General features: G+C 41.2%; 1 protein-coding gene across 1 annotated transcript in view; it reads left to right on the forward strand.

Moving 5' to 3' along the window:
• LOC124805487 (juvenile hormone esterase-like) overlaps positions 1-25,158 on the forward strand; it is a 147,774-nt gene that overhangs the window by 116,464 nt on the left and 6,152 nt on the right. Inside the window, exon 9 of the mRNA XM_047266051.1 lies at positions 16,008-16,054. Within this exon, the coding sequence (XP_047122007.1) occupies positions 16,008-16,054 (47 nt within the window). The remainder of the gene's footprint in view (positions 1-16,007; positions 16,055-25,158) is intronic.

Consider the following 25,158-nt stretch of genomic DNA (forward strand, 5'->3'; position numbering starts at 1 on the left):
GCTGCAGCGCGGCGGCCACACCCCTTTTATCACCTACCATGGTTTACTGATGGTGTGCAGTCGTGGCTAGTTGTCAGTCAGGAGGCCACCCGTGAAGTCCGTGCCCAGGAGCATTGACGTCCAGAAGCCTGCTGAGCAGTACGTGCCTCAGTTAGGTGCAACGAGGCTGCTCGCGGAAAACGACAGCGATGTGGAAGTCTGCTTGAATTCCTGAACGGGATGACAGCCCACAGTTGAGGAACTACGCGATCAAAGACACGAGTCGCCATGTCGCCCTCACCAGCATAGTAGGGCGCCTGTTGTAATGCCCCAGACAATATCGGCTGCCACCAGGGCAGGAGTCTGGATGCTGTTGAGGGTCTGGAGTCATTCCACCAGAGCTAGAAGATGGTCCAGTGGTGGGAGAGGCCCAAACTCGTGGTGGCTGCTTTCTGACCCATATCACTCTGGTGTCTGGCGTATGTGCTCTCGTTGTAGCAGGTGTCGGTCGACTGTGAGTTCCCCTACGAGAATTGAAAACTGGTTAGCAGTTCATTTGTTGTCCTGATGAACTGCTTCCAGCCACATACAGAATACAAATCCGTTACTTGGGACTCCCACGAGAGCCTCGTCTTTCCGCTAATGAGATGGGATTTCGGTGCTCAGCCTGGCTCACTTTTCATTCTTTAAACAGTCCTGTTCCTGCAACCAATATTCCGACACCTGAGTACCCAATGGCTGTTAATGGCTTCTTCAACTGCTGCAGCTGCTGCGCTACCATTGTCCACAGTAACTCCCAAATAATGGTGCTATATGTATCATCACCAGCCTCTTCAGAAAATTTGATCCACTCCATTTTTTTCTCTGAGGAAAGTTAAAAGAGAGTGTTCCCAAGGACGTAACAAGTACACCAGATGATAAGAAACGAGGTATTATTTTTGCCTGCACTGAAATTTCTGATGATATGTTGTGGTGTCTGCATCAGTCTTAATTTGGCAGGCTTGTATTGAAGCTAATGGTCAGTATCATTGATACTATACCTTTGGAGGCCAGTTCTTTTCCTTCTCCAGAACCCATAGCATTTGTTTATTCATTCCTTTGGTTAAGTTCAAAAAATGTTCAAATGTGTGTGAAATCTTATGAGAGTTAACTGCTGTCATCAGTCCCTAAGCTTACACACTACTTAACCTAAATTGTCCTAAGGACAAACACACACATCCATGCCCGAGAGAGGACTCAAACCTCCTCCGGGACCAGCCGCACAGTCCATGACTGCAGCGCCTAAGACCGCTCGGCTCATTCCGCGCGGCCTCCAAGGTTCGACCGACTGTGTGGGCAGTTGCTCCCTTTGTTGAAAGTATGTCTTTCCCTGTTCCGTTAACGCTGTCGCAAATTTCAAAATTTTGGCAATCTAAAGCGCCGAAGTCAGCGCCTGATGAAAAAAGATGGGACCAACAATGCCGCGTGCACACACTGCACACCACTCCCCAAGCTTCTGATCATGCAGTGGTGTTTCGTGGAACTTGTGCCGAGTCTCCGCTGCCCAGAACCTGTGATTATTTGAATTTACATGCCCATTCAGGTGGAACCAGGCTTCATCAGACGTAAAAAACAGGTCCATATCCTAACCATTTATTGGCATCTCAGTGAACAGCTACTCACAAAATTGGAGGCGCTGAGGAGCATCTGCTGCTTTTATTAGATGAGCAACAGACACTCGGTAGGGATGCATCTGCAGGTCCAAGTGGAGTATTCGTCCTCACGATCGAAGTGGTATGCCGATTTCTTGCGACAGGCGTTTGGTTGGTGTGGTAGGACTCTGGAGCATTTTCTGGTAAATTGCAGCCAAATTTTCTGGTGTGTGGGCACATTTCAGAATGTTGTTTGACTTGTTCAAAAGAGATTCTGTCTGACGCCATTTTCGGGCTAAACGTTGCATGACACTCTTTACTGGCACTTTGACACCATTAAACTTCTCAGCAAACAACTGACCTCACCGTTTCCACCACTTCGTTGGCACGCAACTTTCCACAACGAACTCCTGCTGCTCCACTGTGAGTACCATCGTACCCTTTTCAACGCTCCACTTACGCTGACACAGCCCGCACTACTCTCTGAACCGGTGTGGATCACGTGGTGGGTGTACACGTGGTGTGCAGGTCACGGGGTGTGGTTATATGCCTACATTCACGTCCAATGGTGTCCTCGTCTGGGCCACTTTTATTTGCCCTACCCTGTATAACTGTGCGACACTTGTTTTGCTATATTATTATATACGTGAGAATTCGATTCTTTAAATATTCGAAGGTGTCCTTTAATTATATTTCAGCAGCAAGCTGTTAGCTCTTGTAGAATAGTGGAAACTACAGTCGATCCTAATAACGTACTGAACCGTAAAACCACTCTCATTCAAACTTACTGCTCACTTACACCAGTTAAATATTTTTCTTTCAATTCTTGGCAGCTAAGGACCACGTGACAACTTCTTTCTTCTCGTTTCCTCTTTTTTTCTAGAATTCTCTTCCACATTTTCACTCAACCTCTCTGCCTCGTGTCCTCATGTTTCATTCTGCTGCTGCTGCTGCTTCGTCTTTTATGCTGCGTATTCCTGGATCTTTTCTAACTTCTCGAATCAAACTTTACTTTTCTGTGTGCTACTTGAAAAACTGTTTTATCACCTCTTGTCATCCAATCTGTATAAATCTCCAACAAATACCGGTCTTCTTTTCTTCATTATTTCTATCACTTTTTTTAAATATTTTGATATATTTTATCGGTGCTTCGGTATTTACAGGCTTCTAGGCTTCTTTGATTCTTATTCAACCTAAGATTTTCTTCACGATTCTTCCCTCTAACGCTTTCTAGTTTGCCCACGTTTGTATTTCAGTGCTAGGCATTCACCAGCGTTCAGGCATTATTGTTTCGCTTCTCTATTACAAGGAATTACTTTTACATTCCCTGTTGTACACTTTTTAATTCAAATTCCCTTTATTATTTCATTACAAGTGTAATTTTATCTTCGCAGCTAATCAGCGACCTCTACTACAACGAACCTGTCGACATGACTGTACGTTTACTGGTCAATGAATCGGCTGACGTTCCTGTTTACGAATATAAATTCTCATACAAAGGCGAAAACAGCGCATTTCCACAATACGAAGGTAAGATTTAGTACAGAGTATACTGTATAATGATAAGGGACGCTATACGCTACTTTGTGTCTCATAATTAAAATGAATAAAGCGGCAAGATGAACATTTTTCAGACTAGCAGTGAAATTGTCAAAAATGCATCAACGTTTCACTTGTAGTCACTCTGTGCATCTCTGTGCTATGTCCGTTGTCAGTCCAATGAGTAGATCTTTTGACGGTCTGCCACATACCCACCCGCGGCTACCGCGAAGCCTGAATCAGCTCGTTCTTTAGAGGTACTGCCCGAAATCTGTTTAATGCAGAGAATGATGCAACAATTCGTAAATTAAAATAATCCATTCCTCCCATTCGTAAATTTGTGAGTAATTTTACCGTAGCAATGGAAGTTTCTCTCCTTGCGAAATTCGTTAGCTTCTCACCCTCTTCCCCAAAAAAATTTGCTTGAAATTCCTTACAAAAATATTCAGTTTGCTTTCCATTGCAAAAAAAGTCTGTAGCTATAATCTTTGCCCCATACGAAACCTACTTCAAGATTTTCCACTGCGTTCACTGCTATTCCGTTTGTGTCGTGAAGTCTTAACTCAGCGTCCTGAGGGAGTTGAAAAATACACGCTGGACATTAATTGGATTACTTTTGATCTGGATGTGGAATATTTGTGTATTTGGCACCAACGTCTCACAACGCTTTTTAATATATAATTCTTGTATTCTTCCTTGTGATATCCGTAAAGCGCCAGCTGTTTCATACACATTCAATCGCCGATTGTCCAATGCCCTGTTGTACAATTTCTCTACGCTGTGGTCTGTGATTGCAGTATTTTGATGTCTGTGTTATGGACGATATTCGAGACAAGTAAAAGCACTTCCGAAAATTGCCGCTCGTTCCTTAGCTTGCTGAAAATAAAGGAGCAGTCTCCTTCCAAACATTCGCCTTCTTTTGGCGAATTTCTGATTGCGGAACATCGTCCAAAACCAAGAATTTTATGACGGTACGGTATTCCAACTTATCCATTCGAACAAAACTCGAATATAATGAGACCACTTTAAAAACTCTATAAAATTATTTATCAGATCAGTTTACTACGTTATTGCATCGCATGAGCCAATACAACGAGAACAGAATTTTGTTCCAGGCATAGATGAAGACATTTTCATTTTGAAACATACTGCGAGATCAGTACTGTGTGCCTGAACGATATTTGAACGTGGGCTTCTTGTCTTTCGCGGGACAGTAATCTTCCGGCTGAGCCATGCAAGCATGACTCATGAGCCGCTCAGTGGTGGTGCAGTGAATCAGTAAAAATAGAATATTTAAACAAAAAGGATTCGGTATGCATCAGGAAGTACGGTGTTGAAAGAAACTCGCTAAACGCTACTGTGATGGATGCATATGCCCCAACAATCGGATGATCTAACGCAAATCCTATTCTGCACTGCGCCTCCGAAGTTACCCATCTCATCAAGCAAACGAACGTACCGACACAACATAGGTATTCGATAAAGTTCTGAAAATGCTGTAAATACCGTTATGCAATACGAACCAGAAAACAGGGAAAGAGCTACAGCGCTGGATGTGACAATGAACAACAGATTCTGACTTCAGTTCTGCTTAAGTCTAATCCAACCGTAATGCCGTCTCACAACACATGTTGATGCCGATTGTCAACTTCCATCGAGACCATTCTTTCTGCGTTAAAACTAAAAGTTCCCAGAGTGCAGTGCTTTCATTCTGATCGGCCGCCGGAGCTGCCTCACCAGAGTGTTTTCTTCCTTAGATACTCCTAATAAGTAAGTTAAAGACAGACATGCTTTCAGAGATCGATTGCTCGGTACAGAATATAGCTTTCCAGAGTGTCTGCTATTTAGAATACGTGAAAAAAATCAGTACTGAAAGTTATGACTTTGACAGACAACTTTCAAGCTTTTTTCTTGGTAAAATGCGTTTTAATGTAAACTTTAAACACCAACTGAATGGTGAGTTCCTCATTCTCTGATGTGATGTGACGCCTACTTCGTAATATCAGATTGCAAGATTGTATAAAATTGGTATCACTGAACAGAGCTCTCAGAGCAGATCATTTTTGCCTGAAAAGAGTTTTAAATGTTATACCGAGAAGACGGAATCACCAAAATATCACCCTGGATGTGCTTAAAAATAACTATGACGAGCGTAAACTGGGATTCGGGGAAAGATAGGGCGCGTCCCTTTCATCAGCGGAACCACATCGTCATTAAAATTAAACGGTTTTCGGAAACCACAGAAAACTTTAATTTAGAAGAGCGAACGGGAAATCAAACCTGGTCCTCCCACGAGAAGGAGAGAGTCTTTTATAGAGATGAACGAGCCAATTCGGAAAGCATGCAAGTCATTACCAGCAGTAGCCAAACTTTCTGAAAACAAAATGACTGTGCTTAGAATTAACAGGAAAAATAAAACACCATTGGGAAAATTCTTGAAGGCCCAACGGTACTGGCCGGTCGCCACGTCAACCTCAGTACCTAGGCGTCACTGGCTGCGGGTACGGGGTGGTCAACACACAGTTCTTCTGGCTGTGGTCAGTTTTCGTGACTGGTGCTGCTACGTCTCAATCAAGTAGCTCCTCAATTGGTCTCACAAGGGTTGAATATACATCGCCTCCCAACAGCACTTGGCAGACCTGGACGGTGACCCACCCCAGTCATGGCTTAACTTCGGAGGTCTGGCGGGAACCGGTGTTACCACAGCGAGAGCGGCAATTAAGGGCAAAACACTATTTAATATAATATTTTTGTCTGCATTACCATCTTCCACAGCAGTTGTTAAAATCAGCTGTTATTTTTTTTCGCCTAACGCTTATTGCAATTTAATGAAAGAGAACTTTACACCACTAAGCTTAAGACGAAAAAAACGACAATAACTGACTATTTAATTTCTTTTTTTAGCGAACTGAATACATTTAAATGTGATATTATGCAACAATTTCTTAAGAAAAATTTTATTTCTAATGAAAAATTACATGTTTCATAAGCAAGAAAAGGTGTTCACTCGAAGAAAAAAAGTATCACAAAATTTTAAATTATTCTTTCCTTTAAGTACTAAACAGCCCGTCACGGCCAGAAAGATTTCTGGTAGTATCATCAAATCGCTCCAACATAATAAAAAACTTATCAAACCAAAACGACTAGCTTTGTAAGCTCTATTCAACTTCCTTAATTTATAAACCTCTGTCCACTTGAAATTACCAAGCTGACATAGCAGCTAGCAGTTACTAACAGATTTATGGGATATATGACGTTTCCTTTTAACGTTTACCTGAAAGAAATTTTACTCGAGGAGGTTGAGTACCGCCGTTTTCAAGTAAATGGTTGGTGCGGTACACTAGGGCTTACGAAGTCTCACTGATGAGCACTTGCATTGAGTGAGTGTCTCTCTCTATGTTTCCCACACCACCTTGTGTTTGTATGTATGAGTGACTGTGTGTGCTCTGTTGTGTTGAATACCTACACCGTTTGTTTGATACAGGGCGATGGGTGAAACTGCTTTTACACTACACGCTTCCGTTGTTGTAGCGATCTGCTCCAGCTGCTGCTAACATTGCTGAATGTGTTAATCAAAGTTGTGGGGAAATATTCGTCTAGGCTCTGTTGCTTAGCAATCAGATTTGCTTTCAATTCCTAGAAATGTCCAACATTGTTGGATTTAAATGATCCGTAAAATTACTCCTTTTCCGAAGAAAAGCATCAAACTACTTAATTAGAACTGAAAGCTCCCGTCGGAAATGTTCTCGAGCTGGTATTCGTTAATTGATCATAACTGAAGTACACGTCAATTGTAGAATAAACGCATACCTTCTTAAAATGAACAATATTTGTGTCAATGAGATTCTTCTCATAACATGAATTATCTGTTCACTGGCTTATATACAGATATAGAATACAATTTCCTTCAAAATCTAGCAATGGCGTCGATTTCTACTTCACAAGAATAAAAACTCCTAATGAATTACTTCTTAACAAGAACAAAGACTTCCTACACTAAGAATAATTATCTGAGCGCTAAACACCACAAAGTAATAAAGAATATCTTTGTCCCTCTCTCTCACGCTGCTTTCTCTCGTATTGCATGATACATCATAAATGCCCCCCTTGTGAACGAACGTTTTTGCGCAAAAACAAAAACGAGCGTTCACACAACACTATGTCGATGATTGCTCTTGACGCTGCATACTATTGATGTATGCTATATAGAAATAACTGTAGTAACATTTTCTTATTAGTCCATTTACTATCAATTCAAAACTGAACCTAAATTATACAATGGGGTGCATATACTATAATGAAGTACAATATCGTGCTAACAAATCTGCGCTGCTTGAAAATTACTGAAATACAGCTTATATGTATAGCTCATTTAGCTTGGTTTAATTCGTTTCTTGAGGATGGCATGATATATGATCAGAATATCTTTTCATTGTCACTCAAAGATTCTGTCACGCGCCTTGGAATGACTCAAACTTTCAATCCAGCCGTTCGACCAAGCCCCACGAAAGGGAAACCAAGGGTAACCTCGGGCTAGATTCACCATCCTCGTATTTCTCATTTGCAAAAAAAATTAACTGAATAGCAATGGATAACAGAATATTTGCAATGTGAGTATTTTTCGAAGTAAATTTAAAAACTTTTCGCAAAAGAAACACAACACTGTTAATCTTCTGTGTCTTGAGGTGAACAGTCGACGCGTTGGGTTACGTCCATCCACGATTCTCTTCTATTTGTCATCTCCGGGTAACTAATCTGATTTCTATTCCCATTTCATCGTATCCTCGTGAGTATTATTTTTTCGGCATAGGGTTTACATTAAATAAGAGTCAGTGTAAGTTCCGTGAAAATGGTGTTTGATCTGTGGTGAGCTGAAATAGAATCTAATCTAAAGTCCTTTCGAATTCTCTGTCCCGAATTCTAAATATTTGGACGTTGTAAGATGTTCTTGATTCTTATCAATAACCATAGGATGCACTATACACCAAACCAACTGGTGATGCCGTCTCAACTTATGCTTGTCATCTTTCAGATGCAGCTTAATACTTGTTGGTGTGCTTGTAACTGCTCAGCATTCGCTTAGTTGGTAACTTCGCGAGTAACAATTGACATGATAAAATTTACATACACAGGTATGTTACAACAATAATACAATTACAAAGAAAATGTCCATTACAAAAGATTGAAACAAAGTATTAGCGGGATTTTAGCTGAGAACGGATTACCCCTTCTGAACAAAATGACTTCAGCTCAGCGAGTTAAAAATGATACACACATACACTGACATTGTCAAATTTGACGTAAGCAAAAAATATCTTGCCATAGACCAGATTAATTTGAATCACTAACCCATGGTCATTATGAATGGTGAGACATGAATGAAGTTATTATTAATTAATTAATTAAAAATTAAAAGAAATCAGTCATACTATAGCTAAATATTCGGCATTCTGGAAAGAAAACTTAGCCCTACATTGAAAAACAAATACATAATGTCTGCATACATCTCGAACATTATGCCTGAAAAGAAAAACTAACTACTAAATTGCAAGAAGAAACAAATATCCTAAGTATGGTACATAGTTTCAATGTAAAACTGTCTAATAAATGTTATTTGATATGAATAGTATCTTCAATATTCAGAATCTTCAGGCATCGTGAAATTCCTTCAACAAGTGATGAGGATACATTCCTTTCACCTTTTCATTCTTCATATCCTTCAAAACATAGGCCCCTGGATGAGGTATTTTTTTACTCACAAATGGTCCTTGATACAATAACTGCCATTTTTTGTTCCTCCTCTGTATAAGTGAAGCCTTAGGATGAGTTTTTATTACAACTTGGTCTTTCACTTTATATGTTTTTATTCTTCCTAGTCGATTGTCAAAATAGATTTTTCTTTTCTTTGCCTTGTCCATTATATTGAGTAAGGCTTGGTGAGCTTTAGTTTGTTGAGACATTCTGTCAATTGCTACTTTTGGGATTGGTCGAATCCAGTCATTCTGTTCCTGTTTTCCAAACATCAGTTCGTACGGAGTGTACTCTGTCGTAGTGTGTGTGATATTGTTTACAATTTCTTGAAAATCGTCAAGATAATATATCCATTTGGTTTTCTGGTTGTGGCAATGTGTTCTCATGAACCGGTGTAATTCACGAAAGATTCGTTCCCCAAGATTTGCAGAAGGGTGGTACACTGATGTTAGAATTTGTTTTATACCCCAACTGCTTAGTGTTTGCTTCCAACGAAATCCAGTGAACTTTGACCCACTGCCAGAAAGAATAGCCTCTGATTTGCCTACATTGACTATATAATCTTTTACCAGTTTCTTGTCTATGGATGCAACAGTAGCTGATTTTAGGGGATGAAATTTGACATATTTGGTGAATATATCGATAAAAGCTACAATATATTTGCATCCTCCTCTTGATGACGGTAGCGGTTTAGTAGGTATAATAGGCTGTAGGAAATCCATCACACAAAAATTTCCTGGTTTGGCTAGCTGACAAATTTTACATTTCCTTAACTGTTGGTGCACTTTCCTGCGAATATTTGGGAAGTAGCAACATGCTTCAATCTTCTGAGCACATTTTAACACTCTAAAATGTCCCCAAGTGATGTGCATGTGCCAAATTAAGTCATCCTCATTCTTCTCGGGAATACACACCTTCCAATTATCTGAATCAAGATGCCCTTTGAAAAATAAGACGTCGTCCTCAACTTTGTACAATCGCTTCAGATCTTCGTTTCCGGGTTTTCCTAAAGCTTCTTTTGTTGAAAGCTAACGAGGATCGTCATTTTGTAGTTTTCCCATGTTCTTCCTCATTTTAAGAAAATGTTCCCTATGTATTTTATCAGTCATTAACAGAACTTTGAATTCGGATGGATTGTCCGTGATTTGATTGTTGACAGATCATCGTCTGGCATTCTTGACAGTGCATCGGTGATAAGATTATTCTGTCTGCTTATGTATTTAATTTCAAATTGAAACTCTTGGAGTGAGAGCGTCCATCTTGCTAGTCTGGGATGTAATAATTTACGCGTTTGTAAAAGACTTAATGCTTTGTGGTCACAGTATACTGTTGTCTTTGCTCCGTATAAGTAATAGCGAATTACCAGACTACGGCCAATGCTTCCTTTTCGGTAGTCGTATACGTTCTTTCACAAGCAGTTAAGAGTCGACTAGCGAAAGCTAGTGGACAGAAAGTTGGTTTTCCATCTACAGTTTTTTCTTGGAAGAGGCAGGAACTGATTCCGATTTCCGAAGCATCCGCCTTTAAACCGAATTCTTGACTCATATCTGGATGATATAATATTTTTGAGTTAACTAAGGCATGTTTTAATGCTTCAAATGCATTCTGGCATTGTTGCGTCCACATCCAAGGAGTATTTTTACGCAACAGGCTGTACAACGGTTCTGCATTAATAGAGTAGTCGTAAATGAAACGCCTGAAAAAATAGGCAACTCCGAGGAATCCCTTTAATTGCTTATTAGTTGTTGGAACTGCTAAATTTTTTATTGACTTTAATTTCTCGGAGTGCGGTAAGATTCCCTTTGCAATTATAAGATGACCCAGAAATTTAATTTTTTTCTGGAGCAAAAGAGGATTTCTGCAGATTTGCAGTTATGCCTTCTTCCTTGAAACGTTCCAACACTCTCCTCATTAAATCGACGTGCTCCTTCCATGTGATCGTAGCTATGAGCATGTCGTCCACAAACAAAGTTAAACTGCTTCGAAGTGCAGGTCCCAATGCGTAATCTAGAGCATTTATAAAAACTCCCGAGCTCACGTTTAGCCCGAAAGGTAGAACCTTAAATTGGTAGCTTCTACCTGCGTGTACAAACGCAGTGTACCTTCTTCATTGTTCGTCTAGCGCCCTGCCAAAATGAACTCCTAAGATCAGTATTCGGTAAGTGTTTTATCTCTTCGAACTTTTGAATTAACTCATCGATATTTTCCGGATGTGTTCGCACGGGCACGATAATCTTATTTATTTGTTGTGCGTCTAGCACGAGGCGAACTTTTCCTCCCTTTTTCGGGACAACATGAAGAGGACTTAGTATGGACTCGTCGAAGGTTCGATCAGCTCCCATTCAAGCATCTGTTGGATTTCCGAATCAACCGCCTTTCGTAGATGCCACAGTATTGGATGAAAAGTATGGCAGAAAACTTGGTGTGGAAGGAATAACATCTAAATGACATGTGTATCCCTTGATTACACCAGGCTTTTCTTCAAAGACTTTATGATATTCTTGTAGAAGATCGTATAATTCCTTTCTTTGATGCTGCTGCAAATATTCAGATTCTTGAACTCTTCCATATACCACATCTTCAGGTTTTAAGACTGGTTGCAAATAATTAATTTGGTATTCCCATGCAGGTTTGCAATGTATCCATTGGACTTGCAGGTTTCGTCCATGACAATACTTTCCATGGCTACTATGTTCCCTGAGAAGATCCACCTGATGTCTTTGATCCATTATTGTAAAACTGGCACGGCCCAGAGAAAAATGGATATGCCATTTCCTCTCTCTAAATTCATCAGTTCCCAAGATACAGTCCTCAATCAATTTTTCTATTACAAGGAATGTGCAATTTATAGCTACATTTCCTATACCTAACTGTATATGAGTCTGCACTTTAACCTGAGAAGACCTATGACCAGTTGGGCCTACAATCCTACAACACTGAACAGGGAAAATCGGTGGATTTACTTTCTGCAGTATTCTTTGAAATAACTTCTCAGAAACGACATTTACTGCTGCTCCCGTGTCTGAAGTAATGCCTTCAATTTCCGCCTGAATTTTCGCAACAGGTTCAGTGGTATATTCTTCTTGAAAAGGCATCATATCCTGCTGAAGTTCTTCTATTAGTAATTTGTCATCATTATACCGGAAAAAATTGACGCTGGAATTTTCGCCGCTCAAAACTTCCTCGACTGCGCCGTCGGGGCTTCTGACCGTCGAGTCTAGTTTGACGATTGCCCATTATTGGTAGATGTTTGCTCCGTTACATCAGATATTACTGGTGGTTGGTTTCGCCATTCGTTTGCATTGAGGTTTGGCTCCCAACCTGAAGTTTGTGGTTGGTTGTGATACTCTTGGGTTTGTCGCTGATACTGGCGTTTTGGCTGATAAGTCCCCTCTTGATAATATCCTTTCCCTTTCTCATTATTTTTTCTCAATTTCAGTTTATAAGTTTTTCACATTGTTGGTCATGATTACTCTGTTCTGGATTTTCGTTACAAGATTTCACGTTTTTCTGGAAATAATTCACCTGTGGGTTTGTTGAATTGTGTGCAAAAGGTTTGTTTCCATACCCTCTATTCTCTCTGGTTTGTTTATCATACGGTTTGTTGTTGCTGTTATATTTGTTAGGTTGGTAACTTGGTTGGGTATAGCGAACACGTGATTCTTCGAACGGGATGTCTATTGAATCCAATGTGATTAAAAAATCTTCCACATTTTGTTCAGGCACATGTAGAAGTTTTTCCTTTACTTCAAGTGGGTGTTTGGCCTTTAATATTCGAATGACATCCTGTGTCGGGATTGGTTCATTCCAGTATTTACTTTTATTTATGTACTCTTCGAAATAAGTCCTTAGAGACCCATTTTTGAAAGACAATGGTTGTGGATCAAACACTTCCTTGCTTAATCTTTCTTGCACTCCCTTATTCCAGTATTTGTGCAAGAAAGTGTTTTCAAAGTACTCATATTCTTGACACCATTCGGATGCTTCTGACTCCCACATCGATCCATCCCCATGTATAAATCCTGCAACGTAAAATAATTTTTTGTTGCTCAGTCCACATTCGTGGCAGTATCCCTCTAAATTGCTTGATAAAGACCACGGGATTGATCGACTCCCTTTCGGGATTAAATATCAGAAATTGACGATATTTAAGCATTCTCTCTTCATTCATAGTCACAGGTGTATTCCGGTGACTATTTCATGGTGGATGATATTCCTGTTGATTACATAAATACGCACCAATACATGGATATTGTTGCATGGATTCGGTTTAACTGGTTTCGTCAGTAATAATGTCTGCTTTTGATAAACTGCAGGTAACAGGTGCCCCTCTAGTATTAACTAATGCTGGCATGCTTTGAATGTATTTTCAATCTTTGCCTTCCAAGCAGGAAATTCGTCTCCTGTATTCTCCTTAATCTCTTGAATTTCTGATTTAAGTTGTCCTTGTGCAGTTTCGTTGTTAACTTGCACGTTAGCAACCGTTTGTCAATTGATCAACATAATTTCACACCGTCTCGGTTTGCACTTTCGCCCAATCCTCTATGTCTTTGGAAAATGCGATCTTATCTTCGTTGAAAAGTTTCTCTATAAGTTTCTCACCTTACAGACTAAGACTGTCTATCCTTCGAGTAAGACCAATGATTGCTTGCTCGTTGTCTTCCTTAATTGTATTCACGTCCTGTGCAATGGTGTCCTGCACATGGACAACTCCTTGCACTTGATTATTTAGCTTATCTTGACAATATAAGATATCATTGTATTTGGTTGTTAATTCTTTGTATTGCTGTTCTTGCGTAACGTAACACAGAAGCATACCGACAATCCTTCTTTCCACGAACAATACGAGACTGGAATAGAAGGGAGAACCGATAGAGGTACTCAGGGTACCTACACTCCGCCACACACTGTCAGGTGGCTTGCGGAGTATGGATGTAGATGTAGATGTAGAACCTATACGATTCTAGCAGCATCTACATGATGCTTTTTCCTCGCAGATCACTGACATAACACGAACATACATAGGCTCACAGGATTGGTAGAGGGCGACTATGTAGTGTCGAGAAGTCGAATTAACGTTACTATTCACCAGTACGTATCACTTAACCACAAATGGGTTTACGGGTGTTAATGTCGGGATAGCAGCTGACAATGGGCTCAAAGTTATCCTGATAATTTAGAACGTAGAATGAGGTCCGAAGGTGGGGCTCTCTCAAATAGAGTGGAAGAAGCTGTGCGCGATACACGGTAGATATCGAAGGACAGTTGACGGCTAAGTACGACACATTCTGTCTCGGCGTTATGGACGTCCTTCTGAAGCAGTAAAGTGCTGTGAACGCAGGAAGTGGTATGTGCTGTGTTGGAGAGAGAGTAGATCTATGGTGTTGTTTTGTTTAAGCTAGTGAGGACATTGAGATAGAGATGTGCTGTTCGTGATTTCGGTCACTCAATCATTGTAAGCTCAACAAATATTCATTGCAAGGTCGTATACCTATCCCAGCAGGGTTTGCATGCAATAAAAGTAGAATTCAAAGAATGCAAAAGAGAGCTGTTTTTGCGAATTTTTTTTGCGAAATTCCGTCTCGTAATTTTCAAACGCCAATCAGCGCTATTTAAGTACAGTGATGCTGTGTATGTGGTACACCCTCCCATGGCACACCCTCCCACCATTAATAAATGTTCCTTTAAAACTAGAGTCTTCCATGGTATATACTTATATATAGAGTTCATCCTGATTTGGGAATGTAATCTGCTTACGATGAAAACACAGCAAATCCAGCGTAGCAGTGGTATCAGCTGCCTGTAACATAGTTACCAAACGTCTGCCAGCACTATTTAATTAAATTGATGCTGTGTGTGTTACTCATACTCACCATTAACAAATGTCCCATTAATACTACGCTCTTCATGTCTCCTAAATGCAATTTGCTTGTGAGGAAACAAATACCCAGTAACCCAACTGCACAATGGAATGAGATGCGTGTAACCTATTCTCCAAACGTCTTTCGGGGATATTTGATTATAGTAATGTGTGTAGGGTACTCCCTTCCATGATTAACAAATGTTCCATTAAAACTACAGTCTTCCGCACCATGTACATCCCATACTGATTTTTGAAAGTTACTTCCGTATCAATAGCGGTTGAGGGGCTCAGACTCAAACATTAGATTTACATAGTTATAAATGAGAGTTTAGAAACCAGGATTCTTTTAGAGAAGGAAGATGTAAACGTTTCTTCCGAACGTTCTGTAGTCGCACGTATCCATTCTGATTATCCGAATCCATAAGCTAGTAACTATCTATAGAAAGCCATTGCAATAGCGCAGGCTGATGAGCCATTTCAACGCCATACAACTCTGCTTTAGATCGAAACTTTATATTTCCGTTGCATCCATACCAACTTCCTAATATACACCACGCTCCTGACTATGGAATATGGTACAGTGTCTCTAGAATACATGCCTATTAAGGCCCTGATATATGACATCATGCCTTCATCTGCCTACATTATGAAACCAGTCACTTTCAACCACCAATTCCGATTATATGTACTGTGTAATGATTTATACTAAATTGATATGAGTCACAATCGTAAGTAGCACTAGGATTCTCTTTTTCAGCCTGTAATACTCCCCAATGCAGAATCTAGTCGCTACTAATTTATTGACGTGTACATGTCGCAAAGCACTTGTTACTGGATCATATGGAACCCTGTAGCAGAGGTCTTAACAATAGTACTTTTCTGTGAGGAGATATGATGTTTTTTAACAGCTTACGTTGGCCGAACGATGGTATTGTATGTCCGTTCCATGCTTTGACACTAAAAAATCACGATTCTTCAAAACAGATCAGGAGATGTTAAGATCACTGCGTCATCACAGCTATCATATTGAGAGAAGACAAGAAAAGGAAGCGTTTTAACGATAATACTTTGTTCTTCGCAATGTGTATTAACAAAGTATATAAAATACATTATAAAATAGTAGTATCTCTTGTATCCTTACCTTCGTCAAAAATGCTGCTACGGTAACTAGAACAGGTTTCTGACATACAGAACATGAGGAAAGGGTAGGTTTACATTTAACGTAGGCACCAATATCTCTGCAGGGAAACAACAGCGCTCCCGCTTCTTCCTGGAAGCAGAATTTACACAGGTGAGCATTTTCAGAAGCTCTCACAGTGACATGGTGTTCTGATACCGCTTGCAGAAGACTGTTAGTATTAGTTGCAACCTTTGCAGTAATTTTACATCTCTTTTCTGACAGATATTATCAACAAACCCTTACCCCTCGCAAGGAGTATAAACAGGCATTTGGAAAAAACATGCAGCCTGTTCAGCCCGGGGGTTATTCGTTTGATCCTAATATTTCAACCCTCCACCACAATGGAAACACACGGCTTCATCTCCATCACATCTATAAAAGAATATAGCTTCACTTAGTCTGTCAGCACATTGTTCAATAGCTTAAAGATGCCAGCCTCGGATCATATGTTCCGTATTTCGTGGAAGCTAATCTGATCTCCCACACACCACACCTTGAAAGGCATAATGATGCTGACGCATGAGGTTGGAGTACCTCCATTCTGTACAGATTACAAGCATCACTGTGTTCAAATAGCCCGATCAGATGACTGGAGATCAGATTACGCACATCTCATTCCATTGTACCGCTGGATTACTGGGTATATCTTTCATCATCAGCAAATTACATTTAGAAAACATGAGAGCGTAGTTTTCACGTCACATTTGCTAACGGTGGGTGGAACTACCACACACAGTATCACCTTACTTAAATAGCCCTGACAGACGTTTGGTAACTATGTCACAGACAGCTGATTCCATAGCTTCGCTGGATTTGCTTTGTTTTCATCTTAAGCAGATTACATTTCCAAATCAGGATCGGCTCTATATACAAGTATATAGCATGGAAGACTCTAGTTTTAAAGGAACATTTGTTAATGGTGGTAGGGTGTGCCACACACACATCATCACTATACTTAAATAGAGCTGACTGGCGTTTGGAAGCAATGAGACAGTATTTGGCAAAGGACTCTCTTTAGTATGCTTTGAATTCTACATCTGTTGTATGCAAAGCCTGCTGAAATAGGTATACGACCTTGCAACGAACTTTCGTTGATCTTAGAATGATTGAGCGACCGAAATCACGAACAGCACATCTTCATCTCAATTCCCTCACTATCTTCCGCAAAACAACACCATAGATCTACTCTCTCTCCACCACAGCACATACCGCTTCCTGCGAACCATGTGTGTTCACAGCACTTTACTGCTTCAGGAGGACATCTATAACGCCGAGACAGAATGTGTCGTACTTAGCCGTCAACTGTCCCTCGATATATACGTGTGTATCGCGCACAGCTTCTTCCACTCTATTTGAAAGAGCCCCACCTTCGTACCCCACTGCACATTCTAAATTATCAGGATAACTTTGAGCCCATTGTCAGCTGCTATCCCGACGTTAACACGCGTAAACCCATTTGTGGTGAAATGATACGTACTGGTGAATAGTAACGTTAACTCGACAGCTCGACACTACATAGTCGCCCTCCACCAATCCTGTGAGTCTACATATGTTCGTGTTACGCGACTGATCTGCGAAGAAAAAGCATCATGTAGGTGTTGCTAGAATCGTATAGGTTAACATACTACATTCGTCTATGTGATGGATAAAAAATCTCTGGGAAAAACGACGTATTTCTCCGGGAAACATACGGATAGATTAAGGTATATATGGAAGTGTATAGGCAATTTTGTACTTGATCATCGTGTGTGGTTGGAGTATAGGGGTAATCGATAATAATGGCATGATGTAGGTACTCTCCAACATGCACTGTACAGCCGCTTGCAGAGTATTTGTTTTATATGTGAGATGTTCGTAGGTGATGGAGTTGTCTGCAACCAGGCAGAAAGAACGGTGGTGGAGCTGGTTGTTGACCTGAACGTTCCGCCTCATTTGCTCGAATTTTAAGGAAAGCAATCAAAACGCTAGGACGTGACAAGGTGGTGCGCTAAAGTAGAAGAATACTTCAGGATAAAATTCATTTGCTTAGATTTTTCAGGGGAGTGTGATCCACCCATTAAGAAATGACGGTGTAAAAGGCGATTGACTGCAAACCCCGGTGTATATCTCCTGGAGACTGTGGCACTACAATTCCGATCAAAGTGTGAGAGGTAGTAAGGTGACTGCTGTTGCAGGAAGAAACATTGACATTGATTTGGTCCGGCCTGTACTTGTTTGTTGTCTCTCGAAGTATGATAGTTGAATAAGCGTCTAAGTACTGGGTTTGCTTCTAAATAAATGACTACACTAAGTATGTGCATGGAATAAAGTATCATGGTCAGTCCACTATCGAACAGCGCGTAGGAGTAAAAAATGAGCAATGCTGTGATTAAGTTCTGAATATCCTCCTACTTGTGCAGTAGCTCCGCGTTATAAGTAAAGTTGTGAGGCTGTTCCAACAAATGTAAATGCCTCAATGGATAGTGTGATAGAAGATCTGTGAAACTGTTATTACAGGAGGTAGTCTCACCTTGAAGAAAAAGTGATTTATTTCTCATGAAATATTATGCGTCAATGGAGAATCTGACACCGTTACTCCGTCGTAATTCTAGCACAGTAATCACAGAAATGCGATAAAAGAGAATAGAATACGTACAGGGACATATTTATAAGCAATCATTCGATATCTATGAATTGCAGATGTATCAGATTTTCTTTGTTCAGTCATCGTAGAATAAAGGTGAAGCAGTAAGGCTTTATTGGTCATTAAAAAACGTATATCTGGCGTAAAGGTCATACAGGATATTTTAGGATATATGCAGAAGCTACAGATACGCTATTTTAATTGATCACTATGTATGTGACTGGACAAAGAACGAAGAAATCGATAATATTGTTACGACATACTTCACACCGTGCAGTGGTTTGCAGAATACGTATTTAGATGTTGGCTCCTGTCTACAGCACGGTTGCGACACCGATGTATGATAGCGTTTTCCAGAGGATTTAGGATATGTGTGCGTTGATGCTGAATGTAGATAAATCCAGTTATTGCGTCTAAAATAGCCGAAGAGGCATGCTACTGTTCTACTACGACTATTTTCTACAAATCTCTGGAAGCAGTACCAGTAGTAAGAAATATATGGTTGCGAGCGTCCGCATGGTGGTGAATTTTCCTCTTAGCGTTAGTGTACTATTTTTCCTCATTGTGATATCTCTGTACATGGCCAGTGACGGGTAAAGGGCTATACAGCCTTGTAAGTAACGAAAAACTGCTGTAGCAACGAGATGTTACTTCATGAGAATTAGCACGGATCTGTGATTTCGCTGGGGTAAATATCGGTACATCTCGAAGACCGGAATATTCGTGTGAATATGGAGGGTAAGCGATATTCTGGCAAAAGGGAAGCTGAGAGGTGATCTCTTTACCGCTTCTTCTAATCGTTGTGAGCAAACATATTACTATCTCCCACATACGTGTCGTGTAGTGACTGCAATTAGAAAATTAGTGGCTATACTTCGACTGATTGAGGAAGTATAAAAATGTTCATGGAAACAAGGTAATACGGCAATGTAAATAGCTTAGGAAGGAGATAAATATTAAGTGCAGAGTAGCCACGGTGATACGGCTACGGGAAAAATTTGTGATGTGCTGTTTTTTCTCGTTGCGACAGCTCCCTACCTTGTCGGTGATGGGTGGGGGACTATACAGCCCTTAACTAATGAAACAGTGCTGTTGGAGCGTGATGGGATTTCGTGAGAATTAGCAGGAGTCTGTCTGTAACTTACCGAGGTACAACTCTTACTTGCAAAAATTAAGTGGACACAAATGTTATATATCAGTGACTGGAATATGCGTGAGAATAAGACGGGTAAGCGAGACTGTGAGTTGACACATGAGCTACATACCCCTTCTTCTAAGTGTTGTGGGCAAACATTATAGCATCCCACATACGTCGCACGAAGTGATTGCAATAGGAAAATTAGAGGCTAATACGATGTTTACTGAGAGAAAATCTGCAGCAAAAGTTCTGTCTTTCATTTTCTCGGTAAATAAGACAGAACGTGAAACTTCCTGGCAGATTAAAACTGTGTGCCCGACCGGGACTCGAACTCGGGAGTTCGAGTCTCGGTCGGGCACACAGTTTTAATCTGCCAGGAAGTTTCATATCAGCGCACACTCCGCTGCAGAGTGAAAATCTCATTCTGAACTCGGGAGTTCGAGTCTCGGTCGGGCACACAGTTTTAATCTGCCAGGAAGTTTCATATCAGCGCACACTCCGCTGCAGAGTGAAAATCTCATTCTGAACTCGGGAGTTCGAGTCTCGGTCGGGCACACAGTTTTAATCTGCCAGGAAGTTTCATATCAGCGCACACTCCGCTGCAGAGTGAAAATCTCATTCTGAAGACAGAACGTTCTTCCATGAGTTTTATGTGTCTATAAATGGACGGACTGGTAGAATAAATTTACATTTACGTCTATATGCATCGTACGGTGTGTGGCAGAGGGTACTCTGTAGCACTAACAATCATTTGCTTTCCTATTCCCCTCGCAAATGGCGTGATGGAGAAAAAGACTTTCTCTATGCCTCTGTACTAGCGCTAATTTCTCGTATCTTATCTTCGTTGCCCTTACGCGAAACGTACGTATGTTGACATTAGAATCCTTCTGCAGTCATCTTCAAATGTCGGTTCTCAATAGTAATCGTCGAAAAGAACATCGCCTTCCCGATAGGTATTCCCATTTGAGGTACCCGTCGAGTGCAATCCGATTGCAGGAAGAAAAAAATTACTCACCATGCAAAGGGACTCTCATGATCAATTTAATTAATTAGTCAGTCAATTTGATATTCATTACGTGGCGCTAGGCAGTTGAAAGTGAGAATGAGATTGCCCCGGATATGATTCGCGAGTTGGCGCGGTAATCAGGCTGTTTTTGGTTGATGTGAGACCTTTTAACAGAATTTCTACCTCCCACCTACGCAGGAAGAGATGGACATAGTAATAAAAACAACTAAATTAAGGTGATATGTAGCGTTAACCTCATATTTACAACTCTTCTGCGTAACTGTTTGATGACTTACCAGATTTCGTTGGTGACGAGGGATTTGTCTGCTTTAAGAGAGTTCGAACGTGTGGAGACATCCTGCGACAGGCACACAGCATGTTAGCAGTATGCACCAGCTCAGAATAGTCTGGGTCTTTCTCAAGCCAATTCACTGGTGGGGGAGGGGTGGGGAGCGGAAGTGGAGAAGGGGAATGGAAGACAACTGACTGGCGCCCTCTCATTGGCATGATGAAGAAGGTATCAGGATTCATCAGACCATGTAACACTGTGCCAGTGCACCAACATGCAATGCCAGGGGCCCTGTCCCCATTTCAGTCATAGCTGCTGAAGTCGTGTTAACGTGGCCGGGAGTGTTCGGTGCAATGTGTGTTCAGGTACACTTGTACTCTGCCCAGCATTAACGTCTGATGTTAGTTCCACCACAGTTCGCCGCCTGTGCTGTTTATCAGTCTGTCCAGTCTGCAATGTCCGACATCTGTAATGATGGGTGGCTACCCAACTCCTCCCCTCCCCACCCCCACCATCTGGTTGTGGTTTCACCATATGATGAAGACACTCAAAACACCACTCCCCGAACACCCAATAAGTCGCACAGTTTCCGAAATGTTCATGCCAAGCCTCTGAGCCATCACAATCTGCCCTCGATCAAATTCAGATAGATCGCACATCTTCCCCATTATACACAAGGAGAGCACACCCACTGACACTACGTGTACCAAGCACGTGTCTGACTAGCAGTCTTTCTCCACCAGGTGACGCTGCTACCACTTAAATGGATTAATATCAATAGCATGTTGGTGGCCGTAATGTTCTGGCTGATCAGTGTGTAGCTCAGTATGCATTGGGGTGTCTTCACATTCGACTGTCTTGCGTGGATCGCAGGCTGCACTGCAGGATGGTACTTGTGTTATGAAATATCGGTGCATACGAGACCAAAGATACATTTAATTACCTGATTTGCAAAATGTATGTGTTTGATCTCCAATCGCTGAAAATATGTTTTATTACGAAGAAGAAGCATTGTAAGGTATGGTGAGTGGTTTAAGCGATCTATTTGATTTACACCTTCCAGAGCTTTTTTATCTACGTTGTCTGCTGTAAACTGTTAAACAATTACTTTGATAGTGTAGTGTAAATAGACTATTTTCCATCATTTTTAATGTCACATTTGCGATGTCAAGAGAGTGGGCTATTATTCCTGCCCAAATAAAGAGAACCACATCCCAGCATTTCCCACCAATTTAATTAATGAATTTAAATATTAATTAATTAATTTAAATATTAATTGATTAATTTAGATATGAATTCGTTATTAATTAATCTAAATAACTAAACAATATATTGCTCGAATTAACCGCCCATTTTGTATTTCCCCCCCCCCCCCCCCAGTCTGGCAGCTCAGCACAGACTGAGTCCTTTTCCCACCAGTTCACAAGAGTGGGAGACGATGTGAGAAGCACTGTCTTCCACAAACTGATTTAATAAAGAACATGCACAGTGAATTGTGTACATAAACATTATATTATTATGTCCTCTGCAATGTAATTGACATTGATTTGAATTTTGTGTCATGAGATCCTTCCTCTCCAACAGCTCAGCATAGACTGAGTATTTTCCCCGCCAATTTCCAGATGGTGGAGAAGAGGGTGAAGGGAAGGGGAGGGGCAAATGAGGAAAGGGAGAGGAGTGTTGTGGGAATTTCCCAGGATGCAGAAAATTGGCTCTGAACTGCATTGGGGAGGAATGACAGAAAGTGTACTTTTCCCAGAGAGGTGGTGAAGGAAGGAGGGCAGTAGAGGTTTCTCAGAGGGATGGCTGACACCCAGGGGGCCATAAATTAATCCCACAGAGACATAAACCACTTAGCAGAACATAGGTTAAGGGGAAGGGGAGGGGTATTTTAACTGATCAATTAATTAATAAGTACACCAATTTCATATCTAAAGTGAGCCAGGATTTTCTTTGCCCCACTACTTTCACTACAACATACACTGAGAGCCAAAGCTTTTTATGTGCTATATATACAGGTTGTTAAAAAGAGTGTCGAATTTTTTGAGAGGTGGTAATACTCATCCAAACATGAAAAATAAGTTTAATAAACAAGGGCCCAGAAACGCACATTTTCTAAATCCAAAAAACATGGGCCCAGAAATGCATACTTTCTGTGATACCCACGTGTTTACAGAAGGTGTTCAACCTGGCATCCATTGATGACAATACACCTTTCTGCCCTCCAGCATATGGAACGACACACCCTTCGAAGTATACCCAGTTGTTGATGCACCTGCTGGCACACATTGAAGATGTGACCTTGTAGTGCCTGCATATCGTTGATTCTCATGCACTGATCATGCACGAACCACATTTGTATTCGTTGCTGCAATGGTACAGCCTCCAGCAAGGTAGGCAATACATCAATGAGAAAGTCCAGATAATGAGCCCTAGTTAACCTTTGCGGTAGCATATGTGGCCCTGTTACTCTATCAGCAAATACACCTGCTCATACGTTGGTTGATAATTGGTGTTGCTGTCCTCTTTCCTGAACTGCTTGGGGATTTATATCTGCTCATACATGCTGGTTACAGAAATTCACAACACCATCTCTTGTGAATCCTGCCTCATTGGTAAATAAAATCTTGGATGTGAACAGTGGATCTGAGGCACAGTTCTGCAACAGCCATTGACAGAACCTCTGTCTGCCATGATGATCCTGTGGCCTTAGGGCCTGAAAGCGCTGTAGATGGTATGCGTACAGCAAGTGTTCATGAAGTACCCCCCAGATAAGAGAGTGAGACACGCCTTCTGCTGCTTCCAATCGTCGCACACTGCTCCCAGAGGCTTCTTCCACCGAACGTAGCACACGCTCCTCCATGTCAGGCGTGCGGACTGTGTGGGGCTTTCTGCTGTCAGTCTTCCGAGGTGTAAGGGTACTTGCGTCCCTCAGACGCCGAAAAAGTGTCCCGAACAGCTTATCAGAGGGCACTCTGCAGCGTAGAGGGCTCGGGCTCGCAGGCTACGTCCATTTGCTAAACCATAGCAGAATATCATATCCGCCATTTCACTCGTCGAGTAGTAGGCTTCCCATGCTAACAAGTGGTATGTACAAACAGGGTGTTTGGAACAAGGTAAAACACCGTGGTATGTACCCAGGGTTGACAGTACTGTACAGTAAGTAACTAACGTAGCCTACAACACGACTCGAACACCATAAATGACAGCAGAGCACCTAAAGATAGGTGGAGTATTGTGAGTAAAACATCATAATACTCTGCCGACACATTTCACGGGCGACAATGCAACGACTGTGCTAATATCCGCAACCAAGCGTCGAGCAGCCCTTCCTATAAGCATGTGTTTATCCAGGAAAGTATACGTTTCAGGGTCCATGTTTACTGGACTTATTTTTCTTGTTTCGATAAGTATAATCACGTCTTAAAGTATTCGATACTTGTTCCAACATTCTGTGTATGCAATGATGTGTAGATTCGCCAGAATCGAAACGTCACTTGGTTTACACATTACACTATAGCCATCCTTTCCCAGTTGGATAAACTGGCTAGGGGACATATAAGTCCCCTAAGTGACACCCAATTTGAGACCTCAACTTTTCCCGGCGAATTGAATGTTCAAATAACTTACGGGTTTGCTGCTGGGTGACGTCGTCGACCACCGCCGATATTTCGACAGGAGCACACCCAGCCATTCTCAAGGCACAACTGCAAGGAGGAAGCAATGTGCAAGGGAATTTAATACCTCGGTTCACAGACGAGAAAAACAAGGAAGATACCACACACAGAACAAGCAACCGCAGAGTCGACACCAAACCAAAGATAACGAACATCAGAAATATCGATAGTGATTATTAACCAACAGGTGAGATAGCACTAATTCTGTCCCTCTGTTTTTTTATGTGGTTCCTCTTTTCACTAGCGTTCCGCTCTCTGATTCATTGCAGCTAAATAAGGTTAACAAATTTGTTTTGACATGTGCTGACTTCCACTTACTTTTTATTCAATGGTCAGTACTACGAACAGACTGATGGAGTTGAAATTGGAAGCCCGTTGTCACCTATTGTGGCCAATTTGTTTATGGAGAACTTTGAGGAACGTGCATTGGAGTCAGCGACCTAGAAACCTGCGTTTTTTTTCAGATATTTAGACGATATATT

Source organism: Schistocerca piceifrons, chromosome 7, assembly GCF_021461385.2.
Source record: "Schistocerca piceifrons isolate TAMUIC-IGC-003096 chromosome 7, iqSchPice1.1, whole genome shotgun sequence".
In the NCBI taxonomy this organism is placed as follows: Eukaryota; Metazoa; Arthropoda; class Insecta; order Orthoptera; family Acrididae; genus Schistocerca; species Schistocerca piceifrons.